We start from the raw sequence: 27,115 nt of genomic DNA, 5'->3' as shown, positions 1-27,115 counted from the left end.
GGCCTTTGAGCATGACTTTCAGCACAGCTGATGGGAAGAGCAGGTCTCATTAAGAGGTGGTGCAATATGTTGGGGAAGGGTTCGAATATTAGACTTGGCTTAAATTAAAATCCCAACTTTGACATTTTTTTAAGATGTTACATTAAACCCACTGCTTAATTTCCCCCCAGTCTCAGTGTCTTCATCTGAAAAATGAATGTGATTGATGGGTTATGCCTCATAGGAACATCACTGGGTCTTTACTAGCAAAAGTAAAGTACTTGGCGCAGTAGCCAGCCAACAATGCCTAAGTATGGACATCAAAATGAAGGATGCAGTCAGGCACCGTGAAACAGGCCCAAAGACAATTGTTCATCTTCTTTGTGTTGAAATCAACAATCTATTTTCTCTCTGGATCTACCTGCTTTCTGTAATGAGGTAGGATTGTTGATGACCTGACAGAATCCATGACTGCCTTACGGAGGACCTAGGATGTGAGTGTTTTTTTTTTTTTTTTTATGAAGTCAGTTTTAGTCCTTCTCGTTGAGACTTAAGTAGTTGGCGCTCAGCTCACAATCATCAGGCACAGTTCCTGCTGCAAGATGACTGAAAGGCTGCCTTATCGAGCAGCGTAATATGTGTCTAGAAGGAAGCCCTCTCCAGGGCCTGCCATGTTTGCAGAACATCAAGTAATTGCTTCTGGCATTTCTCCATCAGAGGATTGGGAAATCACAATTTTTCACACTGAGGAAAACCCAGTGAGTTATAATACGCACGAAATGAGAGGGAGTGCTTGGTGTGGAGTGTTGGTATTGTTATGCGTGGATGCTTTATTTATTTGACAGTGTAAGAAAATGGACCATTTTACAAGAAGTTAAGTTTACAGACAGGTAGAGTTTTCCTATGTCAGCTCTGAGACTATTTTTAACCTTCTTTAATGGAAATCTTTGAAAACACATTTCTGCCTTCTTAACTAGAATTTAAAAGCAAATAGCTCTTAAATACATACTAGATACCTCACACCATTCTTAAGAAGTGCTTTCCTTATTACTTTCCAAAATAACCCTATGAGTAGGTGCTATGATCATGCCACCTTCCAGGTGGGGAGCTTGAGGCACAGAGGTTACGTAAGCACAAGTGGTGCAATTTGGCTTTGATCAGTTCTCTCCAAGATTTTAGGAAATTGGCTATGTTATCAGGGGAATGTTTTGGTTAATAAATGACCCAATTAACTATTAAACATCAAAATTAGGTTTCTGGGAGTCCACATGTATGTTTCAGAAATTATATTCATTTGTTGGCCACCTTTCCAAAGGATTTAGTAGCATATGTTTTTGAAAAATCCCTAACTGCTGAAACTGGAAGTATGGTATTTTATTTTTAGGAAATGTGTAACTGTTCTTTTTTCTAGCTGTTACTTGAATATCTACCCTATTATTTTGGCACCCCGAAAGTTAAATATTCTGGAAGCAAAGAGACGAGGTTACCACTGCCATCAGGGAGTGAGTGCATCAGTATGCACCAACTTGGGCCTAAGGAAGGCATTGAGCAGGTGGTTTAAGGGCTGCCCCCTGCTCACCTGCACTCATTCCACAGAGGATGTCAGTGGAGTTAAGACTCCTGCTTGGCTCAAAAGAGGCCAAGAAAGGTAGGTAAGATGTGCTTAAGAATGACCTCAAGTCATCTTGGAAAAGATGCTATGGCCAGATGCTGATGGACCGTGGGTCAGCCTCAGGAGTTTGGTTTCTCTAACCTGAGTCTGCCTTAGGTGACAGCTTGTGAAGACAGCAGTACATGTTTTGGAAAACACGCATGTTTAAAAAAATGCATTTTTGGGCCGAACACAGTAGCCTAGTGGCTGAAGTCCTTGCCTTGAATGTGCCAGGATCCCATATGGGTGCCAATTCGAATCCTGGTAGCCCCTCTCCCCATCCAGCTCCCTGCTTGTAGACTGGGAAAGCAGTTAAGCATGGCCCAAAGCCTTGGGACTTTGCACCCACATGGGAGACCTGGAAGAGGCTCTTGCCTCCTAGCTTCGGATCGGCGCAGCGCCAGCTGTTGCAGCCATTTGGGGCGTGAATCAACAGAAGAAAGATTTTCCTCTCTGTTTCTACCCCTCTCTGTATATATCTGACTTTCCAATTAAATAAATAAGTAAGTAAGTCAGGAAGTAAATGAAAAGTGTAAGAGATGCATTTTCCCATGTGATTAGGAGGGAGTTGTTAGTTGCAATGCCCAAGGGTAGTTCTAAAAACATAAAACTAGAGTATTAGTAGCATCACTGAAATCAAGCAGGTGACTTTTCTTGCAGATGACTTTGACAAATGTCAATGATAATTTCCATATTTTAAAAATAACGTGTAACTGGAAAACACGAGTATGAGGTTTTGGAAACAAACGCTTCAATATCCCCGTGTTTATTGGGCCATGCCTTTGCTGGCTCTTCTTTGAGTGCCTTCTCCAGGGAAGACTCTGTAGACACTTCATGCTTTCTGCTCACTGCTGTCAGTACACAAGGCAGGTCTAAGGTTGCTAGTTCATTGGGAAGTCATGATTGTGTCTTCTGGGACTTTCTAATTTAGGACTCCGTTCTCGTTGCCATACAGTGGCTGGTGGCCATTGTATCTGGCTGCTTGTAACCACTTCCTAGTTTATTTTTCACCCTTGATAAGTGCTAGAATGTCTAATATACAGGCTCATCAAAATGTATTTTTAAAATAGGAGTCAACTGTTTCCAAGAAAGGGCGAAGGGACTTACACCCTGAATTCAAGTGTAAACTCAGAAACTGCTATTTTCATTGCCAGAAAAATATTCCTTATCTGCAGAGATAATTGAATTTTGCTTTATAGTGACATTTAGCTAAGTGGCGTTATTATTACAGACCCTATTAAAAGGGAAAAGGAGGAAAGGAAGGAGAGAGGAGAGAAAGGAATGGGAAGGGAAGAAAATTCAGTGTGCAGCTATTTTTTAAAATTACATTTTCAATTTCTGTTTTATATTTTCTCTTCACAGTGGTTTAAACTTCATTGACTTGATGGTGCGACAAGGGAATATTGACAACCCTCCCAAGACTCCCCTCGTGCCAGGATTTGAGTGTTCTGGGATTGTTGAAGGTTTGGGGGACAGCGTGAAAGGATACGAGGTAATGTTCTGACTCTGACTTAAAAAGTCATGTTCAATAGGAATCCATTAAGATAGCAATTGGTTATGCAAAAATGTGTTTGAAATAACCTAGGTCCTGTATTATTCTTTCTCTTGTTATTTGGCGCTACTAATAAAGTTTGTGATGCTAGGACTTGCCAGAAAGTCTCATGCCTTTCTCATGATGCTGTCTCTGATAAGAATCTGATGAAAAGAAATGGGCACATCCTGGCATTCCCCCTTACTCGTGTTACACAGCTAGAGAATAAGAGTGTCTAGCTTTGGACCTGCCGTCAACCACCATGCAGAAATTAGCATTACTCAGCCTCGCCATAACCATGCAAATGATGTTCAGAGGTATTCAGTTTTCTGTGAGTTCAGAAACATAGTTAGCAGTAGAACCTGGACTCCTGTCACATTAGCCTTTGTACTCTTCCTACAATCTTTATATCTGCTCCCAATCTGCACCCCAAACAATACATGCTGCAATATTAAATGGAGGAAAGGAATACTCAAGAAGAATCCTGTGTACCGTGATGCCACAGTGCCCCTGGTATTGAACTGGGGCCTGCTTCTTGAACTCAATGTGTCTAGGCCTCCATGTGCTCTGGAAATATTGATAGGCTCCAAATTCACTATGACTGTTTGCAGATCTTATTCCGCCTATCATTGCTTTTGGTGAATGGTCTGCAGCTAGTACTGCAGAAAAATGTTGAGAAAGAAGAAGTAAACTAGCTCTTTCTTTCCCTTTATATTTGCATTTTCTGTCCTCAGGTAGGAAACCTAACGAGTCACACACCATCTCTCTGTGTCTCTCTTTATCTCTCTCTGGAAGTTGATAAGAATGTCTGCCCTTCATACCTGCACATGGCCCCCAAATAAAAGATTATACTACTCACTCTTTAACTCTGAGCAATGAATAGATAGTCTTATATGTGGAATACAGCAGTAAGCAGGGATGTTGTTGATGTTGGTTTAGAAGGAGATCATCCTATACTGAGTAGGTATATTTTTCTTTCAATTTGATTTCTCTTCTGCTGGTTAGCCCTGCAGGTTACTGTCAATCCACCCTTCAAACCCTTCCTTTCCAACGATTTGCAGCTGCATGAGCAAATAAAAGAAGCCACCTACACATTTGCAGTCAGGGTGTAATAAGGGATAAAACCAATACTAATATTCTTCCTATAATTTTGACTTCAAATTTTCAATCATGTTGGAGATGAAGTTTCATGAGCAGCACACTGAATAGCTTTTCCGGTTTGATCAACTGCAAGGGAATTGAAATGTTTTTGCCAGAGGCCCAGTAGTAAAGGAGTAATTTGGGCTCATTCATTCAGGACCGATTTCTTTTTCTTAGCAGAACCAAGTAATGATGTGAACAGGATACATATTACAGGTGTCTGCCTCTAGACTGAAGCTGGGGCCAGTCCCATGGCTTGGCTACCATTTGCCATTTTGATTATGAAATGGAAATGGAGGATAAAAATTGAACGAGACAGTCAGGAGTGGTCTGCCCTGCTGTGATGGCTGTGCCACCACTGTCAATGAAATTATACTCAGTATGGATACTTAAGGCCAATAGCTACTCCACAGTATTGCATCTATATGTCTTTAGATTTTCATGATTCTGTAGAAAAGAGATGTCACTGTCTGGCCATGTTTATTCTCTTGCATTAAAGATGATTTTCAGATATGTATCACTTGGGCTCAGCCCTCCAGGACTTAGTCCCTCATTGTCGATGGGACAGCTCTTTTTTAATCCCTTGATTTTTTTTTTTAATCACAAAGCTTTTTCCTCTGCTTCAGGAAATGGAACTATTCTGTGTTAAGCTTTTGATAGTTAAAGCATGAATTAGGCCAAGAAGCAATCTGCTGTTTATAAGAGCTGATGGGTGTTGCTCTTTCCTCATCGTCCAAGCTCCATGGGGTGCATTGCGTGCACATGTCAGACTCCTCACTAATACTATATCCGTTTCATAGCTGAGGAACCCAAGACCTAAGGAGTTCAGTTCACATGGCCAGATTTCATTGGCTGCTCTGTTTATACCCATACATCGATTTACTTACTCTGGGTGTGATGAACCAATCTTCTGTGTCTGAGTGAGGCTGCCTGGGTTTAAATCCTCGTCCTGGTGCTTTTTTACCTACAGGACCTACATAGGCATGTGATCTAAACTATTTTTAATCTCAATTTAAATGTAAAATTTGTGATCCTTCATCTCTGACTTGGAACATTACAGAACTCATCACAGAAGAGGTGTTGTTGTTGTTGTCAGGGAGGAGTAGAAGAGAAATGCTAAGATTCAAGGAATATAAGACAGTGGACTCAATCATCACACAGAATAGCTATAAATCAAACCACTCATGTATGGAAGCCATGAATTTGTTGAGAACTTACTTGGACCACAGCAATTTGAATATTGCCTGTGAAGGCTTTAATAAAAGCAACTATTATATCAAATAACAGAATGAAGAGTATGATCCAGTCCAACTAACGACACAATCCAACTTGGCAGCTTGTACAAATTTTTAGTGTGAAGTTACTTCTTTATATTCTTTTAATAATATTATGCTATGCAAAGAATGCTTAGCATTTTGAAGGGAAAATCATCCTTGTTTTTCTATTTTGCTTCATGTCTGCCTTGGTAGACTCCTGATAAAAAGAAAATACCATCCAGACATGCTTTTGTAATGGTTTTGTAAAGATTAGATGGGCTCAAACATGTGACACCTTCAGAAAATGCCTGCCACATAATACTTGTCCATCACGCCCGGCGGCATCCTCTCCTATCTGCACCATTCAGGCTCCCACATTAGATCTGCATGGCTCTCTGATGCACCAAGCTCCACATCCTCTGTGGTAATGATCCAATGCTAAGTCTTGGCACAAATACTACAGCATGCTCAACTGGCAAGGGATCCGTTAGGGAGGTGGAAAACAAACGAGAGCGGATTGAATGATTGGCCCAGCTTTCAGCAGAGACTTAGCATGCCTATGCCTCAGTTTCCCCTCATGTGTAAGGAAGAGAGGCTGAATGAGAAGTTGTACCTCTAAGATAACCTTTGACACAAATGCTCCTTGGTGTGTGTTGGGACATAAGAGATTATGCTTGAGAGAAAGCAGAAAGAACCTGGCTTTTCTGGCCACATGGCAGGTTTTTGTAGGTGGGTTTCAAGGAATAATGAAATGCTTTGGCATTGGGAAGAATGCACAAGGCTGTGTAGACTTGAAGATATTTTGGCTTTGTTTTGTATTCTGAGACTCGATCTGTAGTTTTTACCATGTTGTCAAGAGCACTAGAGAAATCCCTCTTAAGAAAAACAAAGAAACACATAAGCTGATATTTGATTCTCAAATCTGAAAGGGAATCCGACTCCTGTGACCTCTTTTTGCCCTTAATAGTATCCCAAGTGTCTTCGTTCACTCATTCATTCATTCAGCCAGGGTTGAAGGAGGACCTGCTCTGCTCTAGGCATTGGGGGTCCCACAGGCTGAGTATGAATGTGTAGTAAGGAGTGGGCAGGAAAGCTGTGCCATGTGAATGAATGAATGAGGTGACATGGAAAGGGCAAATTCTTTGAAGAAAATAAATGAGTCATGTGATAGAACAACATGAAAGGGAAGGAACACTTCCCAAGTTGGACCGGTCGTTTTGATGTGATGCTAGTGCCAAATTCACGCATACTGCGTCCCTCAGCCCTCCTGATGAACCCTGGGGGAGGTGGGGAGATTCAGTCCCACTGCACAGGTTCAGCTCCCTGTGTGTGGTCACTCTGCTATGAGGAGTAGAACTAGAAGAGAATCCAAATGAGGGTTCTGCAACCACTTTGTTCACTGTTTGTCGGGGGGTGAGGTAGGCTTCCCAAAATGGTCAGACTGAATTTTCACCTACAGCCAGGAGGTACAGCATTTCTCCCTATACAAAAAACAACAATAAGAACACTCACGTGGCCTTGGCTGAGCTGCTGCTGGAAGAGCCAGTGATGCTGTAGAATCTGCCTAAAATCCAGAAGAACACACAGTTATGAAAGATGGAAGAGTGTAAGGAAAGAACGCTCTGATGTAGCTCCACAGCTTTGCCTGTTGGTTTCCTGAGATTGTCACTGGGGAGGCTCAGGAGCTGTGACTTGCCAGGCACAGAGGCTGAGCCTTCACTTCTTGTTTTACACCGTATAAACCTTCATGCCTGCTGGCATGTTATTATTCCTGGATGATGTTTGTCCTTTCCCAAAAGACAATTTATTATTTGAAAGGGAGAGAGAATGGGTAAGGCAGAGAGCAAAAGATATTCATCTGATGATTCAGTCACCAAAATGCCTTCAACAGTGAGGGGTTGGACCAGGCTGAAACTAGAAGCTAGGAGCTTCATCCAGGTCTCTCACATGAGTGGCTTAATCCAGGTATTTGTGCCAAAGATCTATCACTTTCCCAGGAGCATAAGCAAGAAGCTGGATCAGAAGTGGAGCAGCCTGAACTCAAACCAGCACTCTGTTACAGGATGCTGGTGTCACAAGCAGGAGCTTCATCCTCTGTGTCTTTGATGTTTTATTCTTAATTGTCTTTTCCTGTGATAGGCTGTGGCCACTACTAACAAGATAGAAAACCTCTCTTTGAATGCCCAAGCAGTCAAGAATCATGTAGGGGTTTTGAAGAAGGGACAGAAGATGTTAGGTGAAACACAGAGTCACAGAAAATATGCAGAAAAATCTAGGCAAGACTTCTCCCATGCTAGAGCCTCCAGAGCATTCAGGGAAGGGGAAGAACTGCCTGTGCCTCCCAAATATGAGGCAAGGAGAGTTGAGGACACTGTCAGAAAAGCCTCCAAGCCCAGACAGTTGACTGTCATGCTGGTTGTGGCTTTCCCCAGGTTTTGTATTGCCCCCGTTGCCAGCAAGGCAACATGAAAGATGTTCTGGGGCAGAGCAATTTGCCCTGTGTCTTCAGGTGTATTTGGTGTCAGGCTAACCCAGCCTCCTAAAAGGATGCACCAACAGCTGGAACAGAGTTAATCAGGTCACTCGGAACCCTGTTGCTGAGGTCCTCAATGATCCCATCTACCTGAATTCATCACCCAGACCAAGTGGTGTCAGGAGTGGTTGTTTTTTTTTTTTCTGCCACTTTATCCCCTGACCCTGGAAACACTGTGCTAGCCAAGCTGAAGCTGTGATAGCTCCGTTTCCAAGCATAGAGAAGTGGCCAGGGCTCTATTGGTCTCCTCTCCAAGCTGCTGTCACACGCTTCCCCCAAGCTCAGGTTTCCCTGCACAAAAATGGATTGCTGTTGTCACCAGACCAGCATCTGAAACGTCACCATTACGTTTTCAGTCTGTACAAAAATACCACTTCCAAATGGCCTCACCTTCTGAGCCTTGTTACTCACAGTGCTCACCACATGAAATTTCCAGGCATCATGAGCGATTACAAAGTATGAGTCACACTCCATTTGCAGTTATACCCTCAGCACCCAGAAACTGAGGCCAGGAAAAGGTAGCATAAACAGTCTGGGCAGAGAATCGTTGTGTCATCATGGGAAGATATATGAGTCCAGACAGGCTTCAACCTGTCAGGCTTAGACAGGAAACTTTCTTAGCTCTGGTCTCTTCCTGTATCTAAGAAGGACAATTTCCTGTACTGTTGTGTGAGCGTAACTGACATATGATGCAGATTTCCTATCTTCATTAGGTCTATGCATACTATCCAATTGTCTTGCCATTGCATAAAAGACTCCGGGAGTTTTGAGAGGGGAATGGATCCTCCAGCAGACATCTCTGCTTCTGGGAGGAGGGAATAGTGGTGAAAACATATGGGCAGGAAACAGAGTTGTCAGTGGCTCATCAAATCAGTTCCATGACATATGAGCCTTGCGTAAAAATTTGAAATCTGCTGAAAACTTACGTTGTAATGTAATTTATTTTATTGAATCATAAAAGACTGGAATGCGAAGAGTTTTGACTGACCCCATGCATATGTTAGGAATAATGATATTTTGTACCATGGACAGCTCCCAATGATTTTAGCCCCTCCTCAAGACTCTGTCCTGAAACTGCCTCCACTAACCCTGCATTTCCCCATGCCCAGATTGGGGACCGTGTCATGGCATTTGTCAATTACAATGCCTGGGCCGAGGTGGTCTGCACACCGGTGGAATTTGTCTACAAGATCCCAGATGACATGAGCTTCTCTGAGGCCGCTGCGTTCCCCATGAACTTCGTCACAGCCTACGTGATGCTCTTTGAAATTGCCAACCTCCGGGAAGGGATGTCGGTGCTCGTGCACTCAGCTGGTGGTGGCGTGGTAAGTTGGTGGCTTGTGACTCTGCTTGCTTGAAGTCATGCTAGTGGGACTGGAGTGATATTCCGATGACATGGGCAATTCCCATGAGTAGAGATGATCCATGTGATTTTGGTGGAGCCCATCTACATGATTGTATTGAGGGCAAGGCGGGTGGGAGGGGGGTGTTCAGAGATAGCTTCTGTGGAGGAGCACTCTCCATCTCAGTACCCTGATCATGTCGTGTGTCAGATACCATGAGGTGCCTCACAGGGCACACACAAGTCAGAGGATGTGAGATGCCGAAGCAGGTGGATGGCTTACTTGTTTGGTACCTTGAAGAGCATTTGAGATGATTCTGGTAGGAATGCATTTTCCTGAGTAGGAGAAAGGTGGACAGAGAGTGTGCCAGCACACTGGGAATGACAGTTACCCTCATATTTGTGGCATTCTCATCCATCAATCCAACCAACCATGAATCAAAAATGTTAGCATAAATTGCATCAGTCCTGAAGATGCAGACCTTTTCTTGTCATTATTTCCGTATATATATATATGTATATATATATATACTATATATATAGTAGACTGCTTATTCACATAGCAGTTGCATGCATTCTGTTAGATATTCTACATAATCTAAAAATGATTTAAAGTTTTCAAGATGATGTGTGTAGATGATATGCAAATACTATGTCAGTTTGTGTGGGACTTGAAAGTTCCGAGACTTTGGAATCCACAAGGTGATTCTAGAAAAAAAAAATCAACATAGGCTGCAAAGGATGGTTTACATACAGAAACCTGGGAACTTTTAGAAGACTGCTTGTCCTTGGGTATTCTTTGTGTGTCTTCTCTCTGGTGTATTTTTGGCAAGAGGGCAGATGATCAAAATAGGAATTTCTGCTCTGGACATTAACAGTGATGGAAATCTCTTCTTTAGATGTCTCTCATCTTTGGGCCATTCATTCAGCTCCTATTTCATGCTGTCGGCTTGTTGCTGTGGTTAGGATGGAACCCCAGTTTTGCTGAGAGTAGCTAGCGGCCATTGCCAACTCAGAATGATCATTAGAACGTGCCATGCTTTAGTCTCACAGATGTAGAGATTAACAAGAGAAGGTACTGACAAGCCAGATTCACTCTGATGATTTGCTACATATCAAGATAATTAAACTAGAAGCCTGTTAACAGTGAGGCTTTTTAAAGTCTTGGCTTTCCACTATCAAAATCCCACACAGTATAAAGTACAAATCTGCTTTTTTTCTCTCCTTTCCAAGAAAACTAGCTCACAACCCAAGTCACGCACATTAAACAGTGCCTTCGGAAGAATATCTTCAATCACTGTAGCAAATCTGCTAATGTCTTTTGACCATGCATAAAGATATAATAAAAGCTAAACATTCCTCAGCAAAGGAGTGGATTTTGTTCGCAGTGCTCTGCTGATAGCAAACAAGCTGTTTCGAATGCTGGCATTTATGATCCATGTGTGCTCAGCATACGCAGTGTAAGAGACTTGTTTTACAAGAACACCACCACTCCAGTCTTGCCAAGGATGTTGGACTCACTTCCTCCCAGAGTTGGTGTGTATACATTGGCACCATCTGAGGATATCTCAAGTTTGGTTTTTTTTTTTTTTTCACTTGAGTTTGTTCCTGGAACAAAGATGTTTGGTTTCATGGGCCTGTGTCTGAACAACAACAACAACAACAGAAGTCTCAGGAAATAACAAGAAATTCTATGCCTTAATCTGGGTTTAAAGATCCCTTAAACATAGATGACTAAAATGTAAAATGGGCGGAGAAACTAGGAATAAGGAACAGTGGAGTTAGAAAAACAAGTTAATGCACAAGTTAATACAGGGGATGTAAGGCCCCATCCAGATGGGCAACAGTTCCTTCAGTTTCCACATGATGAGTGGAAACTGGGAAATGAGCATATATATGAGCCAGTGTTTATTTGATAGAAGTGAAGCAGCTATGAGGAAAAATTCTAATTATTGCTGCCTTTTGACATTGGGGGAATATTTCTCTGTGGTCTGTGGATTCTCATAATAAACATAGGCTGAAACACAATGAGCATGCTCAACATAAATGCTACTTTCAATATGACTATTTCCATTCAGTCTTTGCTGATGATGTGATCCTGGTAACAGCTGATAGATCTGCATAAGGCAAAAGTTAGGGAGAGAAAATATTCTGTAGTTAAAATGTTGTGTCCTGACTTCGTGTCTGGGCAGAGTGTAAAGGTGTGGGTGGGGTAACTCTCCCAGATGGGCAGATCTCTGTGTAGAGCATGTCTCCCAAACGAGACTCAATAGGTGCTGGATCTGCAGCAGTTCAAGGTCACCGTTACAGAAAGATTTCTAGGTACGCACGAATCGAAATATAAGGACATATCAGAAGGCTCACAGAAAATAGAATTCAAAGATACACTTGCTTTTGTACATTTTTTTGTAGCTTTTTAAAAAAATGATATGCATTTACTTTAAATCTTTTGAGGACTTCTTGTGAACACTCAGCTGGCTAAGGTACAGTTGACACTGTCCTCCACGAACTAGGGAGTTCTCAGGTATAGCGCCTGCACAGTGGAAAGACCAGAGAGTCTCCCCACCTTACCATAACCTAAAACTGAAAAGAGGAATGGCTGATGTTGTGTACATTATGGGTGATATCCTACAGAGGGAGAGGAGAGTGGTTCCTTTCATCCTTCTATAGATCTGTGAAGTTTCATCTCTGACTGCAAAATTACTATGCAAGCCTGGGAATGCCACCTCCTACCCCTGAAGTCCACAGAGGACTTTCTGAGTTTGTTTCCTTACATAGCAAAAGGAACTTTGCGGATGAGAGAGTTTTTTAAAGGAACACAGACCTGCTGATATTTTGAATTTAGCCCACTCTGGACTCAAGACCTCATGAATTGCTATGTAATAGACCCGTGCAGTTTTGAGGCCGTAGATTTGTGGTGCTTTGTCTCAATAGCAGAAGGAAATGAACACAGATCCCCCTGGGCTGCCCCCCCCCCACCCCAAGAAAGAGATCTCAAGAAAATGCAGCTTAGCAAATAGCAGAACGAGGATTTGCACCTTGAATCAATGGACTCATAAAACGTATTCTGTCTCCATTTAACAACCTCCGAAGGTTGAGAAAAACCAGATCTCTCATTCTTTTATTTAGTTTTTCACTTAACAACTATTTATTCAACTTCTACCCAATGCTAAATATAGAAAGTTTAAAGAACCTGAAGAGGGAGGCTCAGATTCATGATTCCTAATTGATGTGGATGAGATGACAAAGAAGATTAAGTCTAATTAGGAGAAATTTACCTAAATTGGATTTATGTAAAGTTTGCAGTTCTAATTGGCATCAAGACTTCTGATTTTCATCAAAGGCTGGAATGGGGAATTTGCAGACAGCAAGTGAGAGCACCACATTTAGCCAATTTTAAGGGAACTTTGATTCAGCACAGAAAAATAATCCAATTCTTTGCAGACTGCGCTGTCACTGGAATTGCCCAAGTGCCTCCCCTCCTCTGTCAGATCTTAGAAGACATTGCTTGTCTCTGATGACGGCACCACCAGATGGCCTGCGACAGTAATGTCCATAATCAAATCTTCAGAGCCTGGTTGAAAATGGACTCCCAATCCCTTAAAGGCAAAGTAGCAAAGTAAGCAACAGAAGGGGATTCATATCAGGAAGGCTGAAGATTTGGCTTTGAATCACATGGAGCACGCCTTGTCAAAGAAACTCCCATGTCTTCAGTTTCTCTACGATGGCATTACTGCTACTAGGAGGCTGTGGTCTCTGTGCCTGGCATCTGATTCTTGCCCATTTTCAGAATTCTTTTCCCTTCATCATCATGTCATCCGAGCAGAGATCCTGTAGGCAGGGCACACCGTTCTTGCTTCACAAAACTGGACGCCAACAGGCAGATGAGTTGAGATCACATTAGATGACTATCACTCAATGGTTAAATTTATTCATTCTGAATGGGACAATTCCCAGTATCATCCAAACCACTTAAAAGGAAAAACCACATGGTGGGGAGTAGATGCAGCATCTAAAAGGCATACTGTGAGACTCTGCATATCATTCATGAGCCCATGTGCTCGCGATGAACCACAAAGAATTTCAACATTCAACGTGAGAATGAGGGGCAACGAGCCTGTCTCTGTTAGTCTTTTTCTCTCCCTCTTTCTCTGCAACTCTGCTTTTCAAATAAATATTCTTCTGCTATTTTAAAATGTTAATCAAAAGGCAGAGAGGAGAGACAGAAAGAAACATAGATATGGAAATCTTTCATCTGCTAGTTGATACCGCAAAGACGTACAGTAACTGGGGCAAGGCAAGGCTGAAGCCAGGAGCCCAGAACTCCGTCTGGGTCTCCGAAGTGGGTGGCAGGAGTCCAAGCACTTGGGCCATCAGCCTCTGGCATCCAGGCACATCATCAGGAGGCTGGATGGGAAGTATTGGGAGGCTGGGACTCAAATCAGGCACTCCGATATGGAATATGGGTGTCGCAAGTGGCATCCTAACCCACTTTGCCACAACACCCCACCCCTACATGGCATGTTTAAAGGGCGTCAAGTAAGCTTAATCCTGCTCTCTGGAACATTCAAAATGCAAATGTAAGCTGCTATTATTACTGTTATTATTACCATCGCATTACTATGATGGTGATCCAATTATAAGACATTCCTCAGTGTTACTTTGGCATTTATATCCAGAAGAAAGAGAGCAGCAAATAGGACAGTCAGCTGGTGGCCGGGCCTGGAGTGAGGGCAGATAATAGCAATCTCGTCTCCCTGCTGTGTCTCTTCTCTGGCAGTTAGCTGCTCAATGCTCGCACGAATTAAGGGAGATTGTCTCACAAGCCCCTGCCAAACATTAGTTTCCTTAAATACAGAATTAATTAGACTTCAAGGAAAATTGAGCTCTATGGTTTCCGGTCTCAGGGATACATGTTGAAAACTCCAGACACACAGACTAGCCTTGTGAGTTTACCTGGCCCTGGGGACCCATCTGCTGTCCCGGTAACACACTCGAAAGGCCACAGTTGCTTTGTGGAATATTAGTTGCCTTTATTAAGCATCAGCAGCAGTTCAGCTGTGAGGGAGGAAGCTGCACAGCCAGAAGCAGCTTCTGTGAAGGTGAGGCGTGTGGTCTGAGGTCCCCGACTGTCCCTGTCTCCCCTCCAGGCTCATGTGACGTCCCTGGCCCTGGAGATCCCACCCCCGGGCTGGCCACTCATGAATTCAGGTTTCCATCTTCACCCTCCACATGCTCTCCCGTTGTTCAGGTATACAGCGGCACTGGGACATGGCACTGGAGTGTCATCTTTTTGTCACACAAGCTGGAGCCTTCTGCCTTCTCTGCCCTCATTTTTCCCTGCCCATTCCCAGCACTCAAACTCATTCTTACTTCTGGTCTGCCTCTCCCTCCCTCCTGCACTCCTCTCTTTCTGCTATCTTTTGAACTTTCAGTTCATTTCTGTCTCTTTTTCTCTCCATCTTTATCTTTCTTGTTTTTCCCCTCTTTCACATCTCATTTCTTCCATTTTATTTATTCCTTCTCTCTCTTCTGCTCTTCTTCTTGTTTTTCTTTCTCTTCTTTCAGTCTGCCTTCTTTTTTCCTTCCCTTTCTCACTGCCCCACTTTATTTTTCATTTGTGAGGATAACAGTGTTTGTTTCTGGTTATTCCACAGTGAGTATTCTCAGATCTGGTCCCACTTTCCCAAAATCTGAAACCTCATGGACAGGGTATAGTATAGATCTGCCAATGAGACACACAGACCAGCAAAGGCCTGGGTATAAAGGAGGCTTTAGCTATAGAATAGGAGGCCCTGGCATTGTTGTGTAGCATGCCAAGCTTCTGCCAACAGTACTGGAATCCCATATGGGCGCTGATTCAAGTCCCAGCTGCTGTACTTTCCATCCAGCTCCCTGCTTATGGCCTGGGAAGGGAAGAGGCTAACCCACGTGGGTCCTTGGGCTCCCATACCCCTGTGGGAGACACAGAAGAAGCGTCTGGTTTCTGGCTTTGGATTGACTCATCTCCAGTTGTTGCAGTCATTTGGGAAATGAGCCAGTGGACAGAAGATCTCTCTCTGTCTCTAGTTCTCTCTGTAACTCCACCTTTCAAATAACAAGTAAATATATTGAAAAAATATGGGAGATCCTAAGCATTACTCTAGGGGATCAGAGATGATTGAGCTTAGGAAGTAAACTTAGAACTGGTGTTTAAACGATGGGGAGGGAGAGAGGAGGAGGAGTGAAAGAGAGCAGACACAGTAGTACACAAATGGACTGGGGCATGCTTGACAAAATGGCCAGGGTGTGGCAGGAGAGAGGGTATTGGAAAAAGAAGTGACAGCGATCAGCTGGTACATGAACCTGAATGACCCTGAGGTTACAGACATGCATCCCATGGTCATATACACTGGGAATTTTTCCTGCCAACCTTGTTCTGAACATCCAAGTGAGCCTTCCCTGACACAGTCTTCAGGAAGGTTCAGGAAAACATGGACTGTTGGTCCCACCTTGGAGTTTCTGACTCAGAAGTAGGGACTGGGTGAGAACCTCAAGAAATGGCATTTGTCTTAAACAGTTATTTTTATGTATTACTTATTTTGAAAGAGTGTGACAAAGAGATGGGGTGAGGAGGAAAACAACACACACACACACACGTACACACGCACAGATTGATATTCCATCTGCCAGTTTACTTCCCAAGTGACTGCAACAGTTAGTGATTGAACAGGTTGAAGCCAGGGGCCTGGAACTGTCTTCTGTATGGATGGCGGAGGCTCAAGCAGTTGGGTCAGTTTCTGCTAGGTTCCCAGGCACTTTAGTGAGGAGCTGGATCAAGGCAGAGTAGCCAGAGCTCAAACCAGTACTCCAGTATGGGTTGCTGGTATTAGGAGCAGAGGTACCACAATGCTGGCCCTTGGGAACTTGCACTTCTAATAAGTTCATAGCTGATGCTGATAGTCCAGAATTTATTTTTGAAATCTCTATTAACTCATTTTATAGTCACATCAACAGATCAATCTTCCGTATATGGACTCAGGTCCATGTAAGCTAAGCAACCTATCTAAATAAAGAGAAACTCCGTGCTAATCTTTTATTGATGCTCATTTTCTTCAAACTAAGTCCACAATTCTCTCTCTCCTTGAGATTGCCTGAAACCCAGCCAAAGAGGGTGAAAAATCCAGGCTCCAGTTACTGAGGGAGCATTGTGAAGCTATTCTGATGCTTGCCCGGTGTTGAGCCTGGGATTATTAGCACCTAGAGGAAGGAGCCCAGATGGTCTAGGAAGAAACAAGTACTCATCAGCTCCCTTGGCCAGCCACTTTTTCAGCCTGTTGACATTGATCAGTTTACTCTGGGCACTTAGGATGGGACAGCATAGCCCACTCTTAGACTAGAGAAGCTGAACTGTCTGTACTAAGTGTTCTTAGCACTGTGAAACCAAATCTAAATGAGAGCCATCCCTGGGGGGAAAAAAAGGTGATGGATGTTGCAATGCACCGACTGGAACATGGCTGAGGACCAAGGTATAGGTTTCCCCAGCTGTGAAGATTGTTGTTGCTGCTAACTTCCTGGAAATCGGCATTCCGGGAAAAAACTGCTTCAATGAAGGTTTCCAATGCAGGGCCTGTCTGGTCATTGCCAGATGAATGTCCGTGAAGGCAGGTCCTTGGCTCAGCAACAAGTCTGGAAGTCTAGTCCCACGTTGGAGTTCTCCAGGGCTGAAGCACAGCTCCTAGCAAGCCCCCATCACACAGATCTCCCTTTAGAGTCCTTTCCTAGTAAAACCAGCCTACACTAATTATGATAATCACTGTAGTTGTCTGGCATGATGTTGAAAGCCCATGCAAATCTTCCTGGTCACTTGGTAGAGATAATTAAGTTTTTAATCAGAAACAGAGAATTTTAGCATCCCAGTGGAAATACAGGAACACTACCAGAAACAGACAAAACTTTTAGTCATTAAAAGCACCCAATCTTGCAAAAGAAGTGTCTGGTCTACCTCAGTATATAGATGATGCACTATATCTTCCAAATATGAAATTCCAAGACAAGATCAGAAGTCTACATTTTACTGTATCTTTCTGGAGACTGAATCAGAAGTGGGAACCCTTTCTTTTACCAAGGGTCATTTGGATATTTGGAACATGACTTGTGGCCCATACAAAATTATCAGCCTAAAATTTAAATCTGCTATAGACTTACTGAGTTTTGAGGCCTACCTGTGATTGCCCGAGACCAAATGATTTATCTGGTCTTCTACAGTCCATGGGTCAGTTATTCCCCACTTGTGCCATGGGCCATGCTCAAGTTTGAGGATCTCTTATCTTGAGCCCTTGGAACAGAACTGAACACTCAGTTCACAGTTAGATAGTGTTGTCATGTAGTGGGCAAAACTCATGATAGAAAGCACCCTCTGAATTAGTGAACATTTATTGTAGCATAGGCATCAAGAGACTTTGGAGTAGATTGGTTTTTGCATCTTACTAGATGGTCCTATCACCTCCCTAAGACTCATCCTCTGTGGTATGAACATGGCACAAAACATTTAGCTTCCAGGTTGCTGGGGAGTTTGATGAGATAATACACAGAATCATTAGCATGAGCCAGGTCACAAGTAAGCATACAATAAATGATGCCTGCGATTATGTCCAAATGATGGCCTGTTTCAGAGACAACAGGCAACAGCATAATTACATTGTCCAGGTTTCATTGCTTGGTAATAAAAAGCAGATGGGCAACCTTGTTTGTTAAGTGGGAAGAGGGATAGATAGGATGGTGCTCACAAAATGGTGCCCATCCACTCTACACTTGAATGGTTATTTCAGTCTCTCAAAATCAGACCTATGACCAACATCTTTCTCTTTCAAGTTTTCCAGATGCCCAGCATCCCTGGCTGAGGGCCCAGCAGGTAGAAGAGCCAACTTCAGTATTTAGGACCCATCAGTCACACATCTTTGTATAAAGCAACAAGAGAATAACCCCCTTAGGGGTGAGAGGAGAGCATTTATCTCCTTCAGTTTCACTTTTCTGGCATTCATGTCCATTCTCCTGCTGAGTTTTGTGTGGTTGGAGAAATAATACACCCCCGTCCTATCCATATGTATGAACGTGCAATGGTTTTGTTTGCTCAGGTGCTGGTAGAGGGCTGTGGGTAGGACACCTGGCGGGGGTTTGATTTCTGGCTCTTCAGCTGCTGATGCCAGAGCCTGGTGCTTATTTCTTAACTTTTGAAGCTTGGATTGATCGTCTGTGGGAATTCCACAGATAAGGGGTTAACAGCCCTCTTTGCTTGTGTGGCTTACATGTGCTCTGCACCCTCCCCAGCTTACTTGACATAATTCGTGTGGTTTATCTGAAGTAGTCAACAAAAGGTCCTGCCCTTAACGTCCCCTAAGCTACTTTTCCCTGTAGCCAATCTTGCTAGACTGGTCAGCATGGACTTGAAGATGCAAATGTCCAAATTACAGAAGTGTGCTTGTTTTATGGAACCTTTTTTTAATCCTTTCCAGTTTAAATTGATTTATATTAAATCTAGCTTTAAACTTTAGGTGGATCTGGAGGTAGAAGTTAATGACCAAGTAAAACATCCCTAAATGCAATCAAATTATTAGGTGAGGGGAATAATATACTAGCTGACTCCTCAAGACTATAGGGGAGTTTTCCAGTTGGCAGGAGCCATGGCACAAAAGCCCAGATCTCCAAGCACTACATCTGGCTGATGCCAAGGAACTGATGGTGGAGACAAAAGGGTGGCAGGAGCAATTCACAAGGCCCTGATTTCCCCGGTGTTATCAACTTCCTATTCTCAAAACCTGCTGATTTTGATTCATAATTCCTTGAACGAATAAATTGATGGATGGATGAACTCCAGTACCAAGTGGTAATTTTAAGATTTCACTGAGTTAATGTATATACATAAAACACATGCAAAATTAGGCACAGGATGTATTTTTTTCCACGCTCAATTTTTCCCCAAGTGTGCTAGTGAAAGCTTTGTATTTATTGTTTTATTGATGTTCACAATAGCTCCATGAAGTATAGACTATTACTGCCAACTCATTTTGAGATTTTGAAAATTAAGAGTTACTGGAGGGAAGCAGTGGTGCAATGGCATGTGGTTGGCAGAGAGGAAGAGGGGGTGCTCACACCAGAATGGATCTTTCTCAAAGCCTGTGTTGCAAACCACAAAGCTAGATCAGGAAATGGGGAGCAGGCAGCAGGCACACTCTATCTGCTTGTAACTTCTGACCACTCACCTATTTCTGGACCATCAGGGTGACCTTGCTGTAAGTTGCCTTTTCTGTTAGGGATTGTGTCAGCCACTGGGAAGCCAGTGAGAGAATAAGTGTGAGGCTTGTGGGGGCAGGGAGGGTGCAGAGCACACCAGCCACAGCAGCAGAGAGGGCTGTTAACCCCTTATCTGTAGAGTTCCCACAGATGATCAATCCCTAAGTGTTGGCCATTTTAGAAAATACTGAAGGACTAAAGAGTTATCCCAAAGAAAGTTCTAAATCTTTTAGGGAATTCATTACACCAATGAGGCTGAAAGCCCAGATTTGAGGCGATTAGGAGATAAGGAGGGCAAATATTTTAAGCCTCAAGAACAGTGACTGCAATGAGCTCTAGTCCCCAGGGCCCACCCCGTGTTGTAAGTCCCATGCCAAGACCTGGGACAAGCCGAGGCCATTCTTTCTCCTTGTCCCTCTTCAGTCCTGTGGCCTCACAGCCTGGACGGACAACTACAGCTGGAGGCAGAGGTGTGTAGAGAGAGGGTGCCAGCCACCTTCTGCCTTGCTCTGCCAGACAATGCAGGTGGCCAGTGGTGGACCTCACGCGACCACCCTGGGACCTTTCTGGAGTTCTGAGCAGCAGTCAGGCATCTGGAGTGCAATAGCAGAGTGGGCTGTGTCCTCACAGACCTTCTGCAAAAGAGAGGTGCACAGCCACGTGCAAACAGAACTCTGTAATACAGAGAGAGAACAGAGACTGCGTGTGGGTGGGGGTGATGCATGTGCACAGCCATGTGCAAACGTGAGGAGTCGGTTGCTGCAGAATGACACTGCAGTTAACAATGCACTGCAAATGTCTCAATGAAGCTGAGAAACGCCTCTCCTCTAGAAACACTATTGTTGTAAAGTCACACAGCAACACAGTAGACATGTCTGTGGTGATGCTGGTGTAGACAAGGCTACTTTACCACCAATCATGTGAGAGTAAAGCATTTACTGTTATATCCAGTATCTAACCATCAATAATGAGTAGCCGTTACTGGATAACATACTTCACTGCTCTCTTTCTTCCCTGAAAGTGGAGCATTGCTTTTTAAAATATTAACTTATTTGAAAAGCAGAATGACAGAGGGGGAAAGGGACAAAAGGGAGAGAGGTCTTTCTATTACTCTCTCTCTATCATACACACACACACACACACACACACACACACACACACACACACACACCTTGCATCTCCTGTTTTACTCTCCCAAATGACTGCAGCAAATGAGACTTGTGCCCAGCAGAAGCCACTGGTTTGGTACTCCATTCTGGCCTCCCATAAGAATAACTGGGACTCAAGTAGTTCATCTGCTTCTCAGGTGCACTTGTGGGAAGACATATCAGTAGCAGAACTCCACTATATGGTGTAAAACTACCAGTAGCACCTTAACTTACTGAACCACAACATCTTATGGCCAATTTTTTTTGCAACATTCAAATGTTACCTTTTGGCCCCAGCACAGTAGGTAGCCTAGGAGCTAAAGTTTTCGCCTTGTACGCACTGGGATCCCATATGGGCGCTGCTTCTAATCGCGGTGGCCCCACTTCCCATCCAGCTCCTTGATTGTCGCCTGGGAAGGCAGTCAAAGGATAGCCCAAAGCCTTGGGACCCTACACCCGTGTGGGAGACCTGGAAGAGGCTCAGGGCTTCTGGCTTCAGATCAGCACAACTCCGGCCATTGTAGTTGCTTGGGGTGTGAATCAATGAATGGAAGATCTTCCTCTCTGTCTCTCCTCCTCTCTGTATATCTGAGTTTCCAATAGTAATTTAAAAATAAATTTTAAAAAGTCACCTTTTGCGGGTTCTGTGGTCACACAACAGGCTAATCCTCTGCCTACAGCACTGACATCCCATATGGGTGCTGGTTCTAGTCCTAGCTGCTCCACTTCTGACCCAGCTCTCTGTTTATGGACTGGCAAAACAGCAGAGGATGGATCAAGTCATGGGAGATCTGAAATAAGCTCCTGTATTTTGGCTTTGGATCAGCTTAGCTCTGGCTATTGCAGAGTGAATGACAGTGAACCAGTGGATGGAAGATCTCTCTCTCCTCTCTCTCCCTGTCCCTCCTTCTCTCTATAAATCTGGGTTTTTAATCAAAATAAACACATCTAAAAAAGGTCACCTTTTAGAAGTCTTCTGTGCTCTCCTGTCTCTGTCTTCATTACATTTCCTAATATCGCCCAGTCTGTCCAGATGCACGCGTGTGTCCATCAGCCCCCGTACTCTCATCCTTCAGCTGTGTATTCATTAACAGCCTCTTGATGCCAGGATCAGTATTCCATAATTATCCCCTTGATCTTCCTGTGCTCGATGGGCCTTCATGAAGTTAGAGCGGGACTCTGAGGAATCTGTTCTTCTAACACGTAGCACAGGATTCAGGATGGAGTGGGCGCTTGGCAGTGTTTGGCTCAAACTCCATTCATGACTTCACCTGGTCTGGGCAAGGAGCATCTGTTTAATGATAATGAGGTTCTTAATTACACAGAGGAAGATACATTAAATATGTAAAAATTAGTAAAAGAGTCCCTTATCATAAAAATATGAGCTGCATGTAGACACAGTTTCATTACTTAAAACAGCTTGCAAGCCATTAAGCCAGTGTCTCTGTTTGATTTCCCAATACCAAAATGCATTCGTCAAAGCAGACATAGCTCTTGTCTGGCTCCACTTCATCCTCTATGGATGACAAGGATCTGCTGCCTTGGTTATTCTCTGTGGAACTCTATGGAGTCCTCACACTTTGTATCTTTATACCTAATAGGGTTGTCATAGAAGATATAGGACACAAAACCAACTACTAAAGAAGTAATCTTGATATAGCTGAAGTCCAGTCTGTTTTGAAGCACTGAGCATCCAGTTTTTCCAACAATGTGTTAGATTCAGATTTATAGCACTAGATGAAACTGAAACTCTGCCTTCTGAAACTTATGGCAAAAGATTCATGGATAAAGATGGTCTTTGAACTGCAATTTATGGTACTGTAACATTATCATTTCCCATAAAGTAGGATAGGTTAAGAGTAATCATGACATATCCACACAATAGAATATTTCACATCTATCAAAAATAATGATGTAATAAAGATTTCAATGACCCACAAAAATATTCACAAAATAAGCTTAGGAAGAAAAAAAATACTACAGTATGCAGTGGTCTAATCAGTGTGATTCCAACTCTGAGAGCAGTCAAATATTGACAATACATACTAGAAAACTAACAGGACAAAATAAACCAAATTATGTAGAGTATTTATCTCTGAGCTGTGACACTGTAGTTATAGAATTTTGATAGTGTTTGTATTTCCTAAATATTGTTCTTTACAATAAGCATGAACATAGGCTGCTTCCTAATGTTCAGGAGAACTCACAGTAGATTGTTCACTCCAAAATGAGGCCGTTCATCCTCATGTTTCAGTGTATCAGCAGAGCTTACTGACATGTGCAGTGCTTTCGCTGTGCGTAGAAAGGTGGCCACTTTGGTCGTGCTCCACACTTTGAGAGACTGAGGAAGTAGACCAGAAACTCTGAGAGGGCAAGTGTTTACCTTTGGTTGCCATTATTCATTTTGTGGATTACAACTTATAAATACCGAGTGGTCAAACAGTGAGTAGGTGGAAGGAAATGAAACCAACCTTTTCCCTTCATCCCGCATGCTTCTGATATGTAAATTCAGGATCCTTGAATTGTGTTGCCTTCGTGCTATACTGACAGTGAACCCCCAAACCACGGCAAGGTGGAGCATCACATTGCACAGGCGCCACCTGACTTAGAGTGCAACTTAAGATACTTGTTGCAACATGGAGCTCAGTCTGGAGAGGCCTTTATAGAAATTATAAGATACTTCAAAAAAAGATTTATTAATTCTTGAAAAGCCAGATTTACAGAGAGGAGAGGCAGAGAGGAAGATTTTCCTTCCTCTGGTTCACCACCCAAGTAGCCGCAATGGCAAGTATTGAGCCAGTCCAAAGCTCCTGTTCTTTCAAGAGACTTAAAACACAGAGCACAAGAAAACTGGAAATGGGATCAGGACTCTGTTTCTGCTCCTATGTATTCAAAGACCCAAGAGCCTCTTCCAGGTCTCCCATGCAGGTGCAGGGTCCCAAGGCTTTGGGCCATCCTCCCCTGATTTCCCAGGCCACAATCAGGGAGCTGAAAAGGAAGTGGAGCATCCGGGATGCAAACTGGAGCCCATTTGGGATCCTGACACATGCAAGGCAAAGACTTTAGCCACTAGGCTTTTGCACCAGGCCCAATAAGATACTTTATACTGTTATTGTGAAAGGCAACATAATACCTCCTTTTAAAGTATTATTCTGATCTTTTTGATTCATTTAAATGTGCTGCTGCAAATGCAATGAACAAAAGTAGTCTCTGGGCAAAGAAAAAAAGACCTAGAACTTCCAATGCCCAAGGAAAGAGAGGTGATCTCACTGTGCCACATCTAAGAGGATTGCCATCCTCCAGGCCGTTGTTCACTGGACACAGTTCCATTTATTGAAGAAAAGAGTTGAAGGCGTTGCACATGCTTACTCCAAATAAGAGGAACCGATGGGAGTATAATGTTGGAGATATCAACTGTGTTCAAACAAGGAAGGAGGTGCACAACTCTGCTGATTTTTGTACCAGATTTTCCTTGAGCCAAATTCACAAGGAGGCTCTCGATTGCACAATATAAACAAGGCTTTCCACACAGCTAGAGTAACCTCAAAATAGAATGGGCTAACTTGGGAGGCAATTAGCTCTCTGTTTCCATCTCATTAGTTTGCATCCCAGAAATAGCACTGGAGAAAGCTGTTGGGGACCTCCTCCTGTACCAGGTGGGAGGTTGGAGGGAATGAGCCAAGAACCATGTTTGTAACTTGATCTAATTTTAGTCTTACTTATTTGTATTGTTTTATACTTTATTTATATAAGGTGAACCAGTTGCATATATTTCACAGTAATGATTTAGGAGATCATTTGTACATTGTAAGAGTCTCCAAATCTGTGTTTTCAAGGACTCCTAATGGCTTTTGCTATGTAGACCTCCATGTGGCTCAAGGTAGTGCAGGAGAGAGAAGGAGGAGATCAGAGTTCTCTGCATTGATGTTATGTGCACTAGCTGCCTGTGAAGCTGATTCCATGGCCCTCTCCTTTATTCCTTTTTTAAACCAAATGTGTATGCAGAGTTCCATTTGACACTCTGCAAATCCCCCCAAATAGGAAGGGCTGGAATGGCTCAGGCTGAGAGGCAGGAACTCAATCCAGATCTCCCCTGTGGGTGGCAGAAACCAATCACCAGAGCCATAGCCTGATGTCTTCTAGGATGTGCATGAGCAGGAAGTTGGAATTGGGAATGGAACCCTGACGCAGGAGGCAGATGTCCGGATCAGCATCTTCTTCACTGATCACAATGTCTGTGTCCACCTCCTTCACAGTGACACCCATTTTGAGGAGAGTACCATTACCATGTGTGTGTACAACAATGGCTCTGAGTGCTTATGTGACATACGCTGTTGCACCTGCTGATCACAATCAGGAGTACTTCTACAGGAGGTCTGTCTGTAGAACATTCTCCTTGGGGTTCCTGGAACTACACACACTGTGTGGCAAAAAGCAGGTGCACAGAACTTTGACTTGGGTGCTTGGCACATCAAAACTGACTGAATGAAGCTATAAATCAGCATGTGAAATTTGCCAGACCATGAGAAGCATACCAAGAAAAAAAAAACATAATGTTGCCTTGCCAAAACATCAAGGAAGAGAAAAAAAATGTACAGAGATTATCATTTGTTCATTGATTCATTTGTTCATTCATCTGTATGACTTCTGTGTGCCTGGCACCATGCCAGGAGCTCCCAATAAAGAACAACTATATAGACATGGCATTTGTATTCCTGGTTAAGTAACAGAGCTGGCTTATGAACATTAAGAGTCAAATAATTTAACTCTTAGTGCATTCTCAAAGAGTTAACTTGAAAGTCTACCATTAAGGTGAAAATGCAGGACAGAGGCTAAGAAAGGTGACTGCCCTTTGAAGAAGACATGTCCCAGCATGAAGATGGAGGAAGGATGAAGTGAACGGGACCCCTTAGCTGGACACCTGTTCACTGCATCTCAATTTGCAGCAAGACTGCAGTGAAACATCCTCTGATCCAGAAGCTCTGAAGTGGCCTTTCAGCTGTGACAGGCTCTTTCCTGCCTGGATCAGAACCTCAGCTTCAGGACTTGAAGTTGCACTAAGTGTCTTGATGTCTAAACTCAGAATTGGCAGGAACAGAGCAATGATGTGAGACTTGCTGTCATTCATGCCCAGGGCAGGCACTTTCAACGGAAATTGTTGATCACATCAGAAGGTGTTGGAACCTAGGTCAGGATCCTGCTCCTGTTGAGAAGCCTAGTTAGTGAGGCACCTTGGATGAGCACAGACATTCAGAACAAGGCACAAAGGCAGACTGCTGAGCTGCGAAAACCCTCATCCAATGAAGGTCACTTGCCTCCTGCTGGGCACTGTTGTACACTTGTTTGCAGATTCCTGTGTTTAGGGCCCAAGCATTGTAGTAGATGTGTGAAGACAGGAGTAGGGAAAGTAAGCTTTTATTTTCTAAGCATCACTTTGTTCCTGATCATGTGCAAGTGTCAGTGTAACACCACCGTAACCTGAGGAAGCAGGGGGTATCCTACCTTTATAGATAAGGCTATCAGTTCAGAATAGCTACGTCAAGTTCCCTCCGGTGATGAATAATAAATAGACCCAAGGATCAGTAGCCAGGTCCCACTGATTCTTTTCTAGCATTTATTTTCCTTAACTTAGCTTTGGGGTGACTATGTGATCTTTTCCCAGGACACTTTGAGTTCAAACCTGTTGATCAAGGACAAATAATAAAAGCATCCCCTTTCATTCTGAAAATCAGCATTAATTTAGACCATAGCAGTAATTTGATTTTTTGTTGTTGTTGTTGATGCATTTATCAAAACCACAGCTCCAAACTGTGGGTACAAACTGTAATTTGGCTGGAAATGTGAATCCAGCATCCCAATATGCAAATGTAATCATCTATGAAATCTATGCAGATGTGCTACATGGAAGACAACCTGCTTGGAAGTACTCTAAGCCTCTGTGATTTAGAGTGAAGTGGCCTGTGCAATCTGGTGGGCTGGACTTCTCCCTGGCCAGGAGTCTAGCCACAAGGCTGCTGCAGAGACACTCAGGCGGTACAGGTTGTCCAATGGTTCTGCATGGCCTCTGCTACTTGGAGAGAGCTGCTAATAAGGGATACAAGATTGGGCAGGATCTCGATAGGGTTATTTAGGATTATACTGCACAATGGGACAGATTGAACACTTCACAAAAATACTCAATTAATGAGGCTAGGCAGGAATTGCCTCACTCCAGTGGCCAGGGTTTACAGCTCTGTCTACCAGTGGGTACAGACCCATCATTA

General features: G+C 43.3%; 1 protein-coding gene across 1 annotated transcript in view; it reads left to right on the top strand.

Annotated features, from left to right (window-relative positions):
* Positions 1 to 27,115, top strand: part of VAT1L (vesicle amine transport 1 like) — a 120,300-nt gene that overhangs the window by 14,738 nt on the left and 78,447 nt on the right. Inside the window, exons 2-3 of the mRNA XM_040982036.1 lie at positions 2,993 to 3,122; positions 9,200 to 9,415. Coding sequence (XP_040837970.1) covers positions 2,993 to 3,122; positions 9,200 to 9,415 — 346 coding nt within the window. The remainder of the gene's footprint in view (positions 1 to 2,992; positions 3,123 to 9,199; positions 9,416 to 27,115) is intronic.

This window comes from Ochotona curzoniae, unplaced genomic scaffold, assembly GCF_017591425.1.
Source record: "Ochotona curzoniae isolate NIBS_2020 unplaced genomic scaffold, NIBS_Ocur_1.0 contig_3622, whole genome shotgun sequence".
In the NCBI taxonomy this organism is placed as follows: domain Eukaryota; kingdom Metazoa; phylum Chordata; class Mammalia; order Lagomorpha; family Ochotonidae; genus Ochotona; species Ochotona curzoniae.
This window is presented reverse-complemented; position numbering and strand designations above follow the sequence as displayed.